The following is a 7,036-nucleotide window of genomic DNA, read 5'->3' on the forward strand; positions in this document are numbered from 1 at the left end:
TATAGAGCTCCAAGGAGATTATGATGAAAAATAAAAAAAAATTTACCCAAAAAAAATTGTTTTTATACTTCATTCTAAGGACTTATTGAACTACCCTCGTAACTTAAAATTTCTTTAAAATATTTAAGTTGTTTTAGTTTCATTTTTACAGAAAAGTATCATTTCGAAACTAAATTTATCATCAAAATTCAACAATTTGAGTTTATTTTAACCTCTTACAAAAGTAATTATAATTTGAACAAGGTTAAAATCTTCTAGCAAGTTTCGATTTTGTTACTATTTTTTATGCAACATTGGCATTTAAAATGTTTAAAATTAGATTTCAAAAAATATTTATAGCAATGTGCCGTTGAAAGTTTCATTTTGAATCTTTCACTTGGAAAGTTTCGAAATGCGAAATTTATGATCAATGAAATTTAAACGAAACTTATGGATTTTATAGAAATTCAACTACCAGAGTTATGTTGGTAGAGTTCTTAAATTCCCGATAATTTAATTTCAGGTTATATAACTGAGAATATGACAGAATTTAAAATAATTTAAGATAATTTATCATTTTTAACAATATTTTGATTGTTCAGGTTATATCAACGGTTGAATATAAATTGTTTTCTAGCTCAGACATATTCAGGAATTATAATGTTTCATAAACAAATTTAAAAATTTTAAATGTATTAATTCATTTCAAACCCCAAAAAAAAGTTTTTTCTACTTTAAAAGATGACTCTTTAACAAAATACTGGAATTTTCAACAAAAAATTTAATTTTTAACATAAGACTTGAATATTCAACCTAAAAAGACAAATGGACAACGAAAAAGTGTCATAGTTTATATTTTAATAACAAAAGAATGAAATTTATATAACAAAAGAAAACAATTTTAAAACCAAAAAGACGAAATTCCAACAAATAAAGATTTTTCAATCAAAAAATAAATAAAAGTTTGTCTAAATGATTGAACCTTCAAAACAGAATACAAATTTTCTTCACAAACATTCAATTATCAAACAAAAAATACGACTTCAACAAAAAATTAATTTTCCACGAAATTGATGCATTTTTACGCAAAAAAAAAGGAAATTTAAAACTGAAAATAATTGTTTACAAAAAACGAACTCGAATTTTTAACTAAAAAATATCAATCTTAAAAAATGGCTAAGTTTAATTTTCTGTCAAAAAATGAATTCTAAACCAAAAAAAAAAAGAATTATTATCCACTAAAAAGTTAAATTTTCAACCAGACATAAGACTTCAATAAAAAATTTCACAATTTAGTTTAACTTTGACCCAAGCAGTTGAATTTTCAATTCAAAAAGATTAATTTATAACAAGATAAATAAACTTTTAACCAACGAGATAACTTTTCAATTTAAAATACAAATCTTTAACAGAAAAAGTGATTTCTTAACAAAGCGATCCAACCAAATGTTTTAAACAAATTAATTGAATTATCAAAAAAGATGAACGATTTTTAACCAAAAAGTTGCATTTTCATACAAAAAATAAAATTTCTTTTATAACAGATGAAGTTTTAAACCAAAAAGATAAATTTTCAAAAAAATAGTTGGATTTTCTGTTGAAAACGATTTTTGTCGAATTTTCACGATCAAACTATGCATTTTTTAAAAAGAAATAATTGTCTTGTTAAAAAAATTGAATTTTCAATCCAAAAAGACGAATTCTTAACCAAAAAACAAAACTTTTGAACAAAATCGTTGAATTCTCTAGCCAATAGTTGCATTTTTATAAAAAAATATGAAATTTATCTTAAAACAGCACAATTTTTTATTACAAAAAAAGTTGAGTTTTCATCCAAAAAAGATTCCAGTTAACTCAGTAACATCAAAAATTGAATTTTTGTAACAAAAAAATAAGTTTAAAATTGAATTTTCAATTCAAAAAGACGAATTTTTAACAATATAGTTAAATTTTATACCAAATAATTGAATTTTTATACAAAAAAGATCAATTTTATATTAAAACAGATTAATTTGTAATAAAAAAACAATTTGTTTTTATAAGTGGAGCTTTCATCCAGAAAATATTAAACTTCATTTTTCAACACCAAAATATAAATTTTCTATGAAATAGTTAAGTTTTTAAGAAAATAGTATAATAGCTTAATTTCTAACCAAACAGTTGCATTTTTATCATAAAAAGATTTAATTTCTGCTAAAGCAGGTAAACTTTAAAATAAAAAACACAAACTTTAAAAATAAAAGTTCAATTTTCAACCGAAAAGTTAACGAAAAAATTCAATTTTCTATTAATAAAAATAAATTCTGAGATTCTCATAAATTCTCAGAGAATTTATTTCTCGATTATATTTACGTTAATATTGTCATTTTCGTTACCGTTCTTTTAAAGCAAAACTTGGACGCGTGAATTCACTATAAAGCTTTCGATTAAAAATGGTACAATTTAAAACCATTCCTAATAAAGTTGTCCAATTTTCATAATTTAATCCGAAATTGTACAGTTTCGAAGGCTTTTAATAAGAAATAATACCATTGTTAAAACTTGTATTTTAGCACCTTTCCGTAAAAGGCACTACGAACGATGCAAACTAATTAAATCGGAATTTATCCGTCCAAATTCTCCACAGGCCAGCCGCATAAGCTAAAATTGTTTAAAGAGTTTTGAACCCTGTTTGAGGTACAATTACCTAATTAAAAATACAAATTTCTGAAGAAAAACTCTGACATAATCTAAAATTTGTAAAATCTGGCACTTGCTCAAATGATAATGATTTTTGTTTAAAAATACAAATTTTCTATGAAAAAACGTTAATTAAACTCATTAAAGTTATAACAGATCTTTAAAATCTAATTTTCTAAATACCAATAATTGCCGAAACCCCGCTAAGAGAACGTAAGAATCAACTATTTTTCTTTAAATTTTTCTTTAAATCTAATGATTTTTTTACTAAAAATACCGGTTAATGGTGGAATACGTCAACACAGACAAAATTGTTAAAAGATTGTGAATCTTCTTTGAAATCTAATTTTTTAAATTAATATCATAGTAAGATAATAAAATTGTTAAAAGTTTCTAAAATAATGTAATTGTTAAAAAATTATGAAAAATGTCTATTTCCGACAAAAAAAACACTAACAGAATCTAATTATTTTCGTTTAAAAATACAATTTGCAGACAAAAACAAAAAATATAACCTAAATTTGTTGCAAAATGGTAACCATTCTTTGAAATCTAATAATTTTTTTAAACTCTCAAAGGGTCACTCGTGCGAATTCGTACCCGAAGTTTTTTCATTTTTTTGGCATTTACGCAAACATAGCTGCAGCGGATTATCTCCACATATATTAAATATATATGTTAAATATGTGTGATATATTCTAGCTGTTTATTATATGTTCAATACATTAAATATTTAATATTAACATTGCAAACAAACCAATTCGCACCAGTGTACCGTTTACGTATGCTGGGTTGGAGTGTACCGTTTGAGGGTTAAATACTCATAATTTTTTTAATCTAACAAAATATAAAATTGTTTGGAATTGTAAATCTGCTTCGAAATCGAATTGTTTTTATTTAAAATAACAAAATTTAATATGAAAAGCGTTATTATTGCATCTTGCAGAAAAACGTTAAAATAAAAGTATTACCAATGGTATTATTTGAAATTAAAAGTGATCCAGATTGTACCCTTTTAGATTAAATTTTGAAAATTGGACAATTTTATTTGAAAAGTTTAGAAGTTGTATCACTTCTAATTGAAAGCTTACAAACTCAGACAATTTTATTTTAAACATAAGAATCCCGAATTTCCATGATTTAAGTTTATAAGAAAATTTCGAAAACAGAACAATTTCAAGACGTTAAAAATGAAATATTTTCCAAATATAATTTTGAAAATTCGATCATTTAAAATTCAAAGGAATTAAAACTGTATTATTTCTAATTAAAAGCGTGCCCAATTGAAAAATGTCAGATTACAAACTTTTTTAAATGGACAATTTTATTAGAATGTGGTTGAAATTGTATAATTTAATTCTAATTCGAAGCGTTTATAATTGCAAAATCCTATTTTGAATTAAAGAATCTCGAATCGAAATAAGTTTCGATTAAAATTTTGAAAACAGGACACGTTAAAAACTTTAACATTGAAATATTTTTAGATTAGAACTTAGTAAATTCGCAATAAGTTTCTTCTGAAGATTATGCTTTTAATTATCAGTTTTATTACTTGGTTGAAAATTCCATAATTTTCTTACAAAGAAATCCATTTTGGTAGCAAATTATTTACAATTCTTATTCTGATGGTAGAAAGTGAACTGAAATCTTCTTTGGATGAAAATTAAACTATTTGTTAAAGCCTTTTTGTTTAAATCATCTGTTTTGTGAGAAATTTCATCTTTCTTGAATAACAATGTAACATTTCGATTCAAAATTCAATTCTTTTTTTGAAATTTTGTCTTATTTATTTTAAAATTCAACTGCTTTAGCAGAAATTAAAACCTTCTTAGATAAAAATGCAATTGTTAGATGAAAATACAACAATTTTGTTAAAAGTCCTTATTTTTGTTTTAAAATTCTACTGTTTGTAATATAATATTCGGCGTTGAAAAAAGGACTGAAATCTTTTCTGGATAAAGTTCCACTTAAAAGATAAATTTGTCATTTTTTATTACAAATTCATCTGTTTCAGCACCAAATTTAATCTTTTTTTGATAAAAATGCAACTTTTTGGTAGAGAATTCATCTCTTTTGCTAATAATGCACCCTTTATGGATGAAAAAATTCCTATTTTTTGATTGAGAACTCAATTTCTTTCATAAAAACTTTTTTTTTGTTAAAACATTCAATTCTTGATCTTGCAGAGTCAACTGCAATATTTTTTGGATGAAAAGTTTACTTTTTTTCATAATTAAAAATTCTTCTACTTTAAGAGAAATTTCATCTATTTTTTTTTATAAAAATGCAATTATTTGGTAGATAATTCAACAATTTTGTTAAAAAGTCATCCTTTTTGGCTAAAAATTCATCTTTTTGAATTGAAAAATGAATTTCTTTAGCATAAAATCATTTCTTGTTTCAAAATTAATATTTTGATCGTAAAAACTCGACTGAAATGGTTTTCAACAGAAAATTCAACTGTTTGTTTGAAAGGGTATCTTTTTAATTTAAAACTTCATCTGTTTTAGAAGAAATTGAATTTTTTTGTAATAAAAAATACAACTTTTTGGTAAAAATAATTCTTCTTTGCTTGAGCATTCAACTAATTTGTTTCAAACATTTTGTGGAATCACTTTGTTACGAAATCACTTTTTTTGCTAAATATTTATATTTTTAGTTGAAATTCATCTTTTTGGTTGAAAGTTTAATAATTTGGTTGTAAATTAATCTTTTTTCTTTCTTATTTTTTTTATTGAAATTTTAACTGTGTAGTGGAAAATACTGTTTCTTATTAATTTTTTAACAGAAATTTTACCATTTACATTTTTTTAAGATTGATCTTTTTTAATTAAAAACTAGCCTTTTTTGGTAAAAAAAAAAAAATAATTTTTTTAGTTTGAAATTTCATTTTTGTTGGGTAAACTTGCATCAGTTTCGTGGAAAATTAATTATTTGTTGGAAATTCGTCTTTTTTGTTAATTTCATTATTTTTTAATTAAAATATCAATTATGACACTTTTTCGTTGGGAATTTGTCTTTTTAGGTTGAATATTCAACTATTATGTTAAAAATTTTGTTATTTTGACAAAAATTCAAGTATTTTGTTAAAAAGCCATATTTTATAGTAGAAAAGACATTTTTTTCGTTTGAGATAAATTAATAAATCTGAAAATCTTAAATTTGTATATGAAATACTGTTTTATTCCATTAACAAAATATTATATGTTACACGTATTACCAGATTAAAATGCTGGTATTTGAATATTAATTACTAGAAATGAAAAATTAGTGAAGGAAAAATAAGGGAATTTTGAAAGTGTTCTGGGTTTCGTATTTTTCTGCAAGAGGCGCTACGAGCAATGCAAACTAACTAAATCCGAATTCACGCGTCCAAGTTTTCCGGGAGTGGGGGGGGGGGTTCTTCTTGTATTATTTCGTGCTCAATTTGCATAAGGTTTCCTATGGCTCTTCTTATTAAAAGGAATCGCGTGTGCATTATTTCAATTTTCCAAATATCCAAATTAATTAGGTTTTCAACAACAATGCTGCGAAAATTTCAAGATATTTCGTTACACCGCTTTTTTTTAGATAGATTTTTAAAAACTCCATCAGCTGAAGCAGTAATACTAATTATCGACCTGAAATTAATGAAATATAAATTTTACCTTCGGCATAGCAGATTCAATCAACTGATCGAGTTTAATATTTTCTTCTTCTGTGAGACTGACCCTATCTTCGGATGGAACGGGCGATGGAATCGGCGATTGAACAGGCGATGGACTATCTTTGCTAGTTTTTTGAACCAAGGTGGTTGGCGTCGAAGACCTTCCACAAGGATTTGTTCTATAAAATGCAGTAATATTCTCCGGCGAAGGAGATCTTGGAGAATTTGGAGAATTCGGAGTTGATGAAGGGACATTTAGTGGAATCTGAAAATAAGACGTGAAAATTCCTCAGTACTTGATCTTCTGAAAAATCCCACAAATCCGAAACAACTTACTCCTTCCATTTCGGATTCCATCAATGAATAAACTTTCAGCTCCTCTTCAGACGGCACGGGCGAAGGACTTTCAATTTTACAATCCTTTTGTGACGATGAGCATGAACGATTTTTCTGTGAACCTTTAGGTGAAGTTGGCACAGATGAAGACTCGATCAATTGATTTTCTTTATTACTCTCCTCTTCCGAGAAACTATTTTCACCTTCCGAAGGAGCAGGAGATAGTCTTTTCAGATTTAGTTCGGAAGTTGTAGGAGAAGTTGTGTCATTTAAGCACCTCTGTTAAGAAAAAAATTGGATTACTAAGAATAGAGATCACAGCGAAAAAAGAGCTAAAGAAAGGGGAAAGATTAAATTAGATTTTAAATATTTAATTAAATTAAATATTAATAATTA

The 7,036-nt window shown here is 25.2% G+C and overlaps 1 protein-coding gene across 1 annotated transcript in view; it reads right to left on the bottom strand.

The window, feature by feature from the left end:
- Positions 1–7,036, bottom strand: part of LOC117172543 (adenomatous polyposis coli protein-like) — a 58,303-nt gene that overhangs the window by 17,302 nt on the left and 33,965 nt on the right. The window contains exons 9-10 of the mRNA XM_033360589.1: positions 6,641–6,919; positions 6,306–6,569 (exon numbers count right to left, since the gene is read on the bottom strand). Coding sequence (XP_033216480.1) covers positions 6,306–6,569; positions 6,641–6,919 — 543 coding nt within the window. The remainder of the gene's footprint in view (positions 1–6,305; positions 6,570–6,640; positions 6,920–7,036) is intronic.

The sequence above is a fragment of the Belonocnema kinseyi genome, chromosome 5, assembly GCF_010883055.1.
Source record: "Belonocnema kinseyi isolate 2016_QV_RU_SX_M_011 chromosome 5, B_treatae_v1, whole genome shotgun sequence".
NCBI classification, from domain to species: domain Eukaryota; kingdom Metazoa; phylum Arthropoda; class Insecta; order Hymenoptera; family Cynipidae; genus Belonocnema; species Belonocnema kinseyi.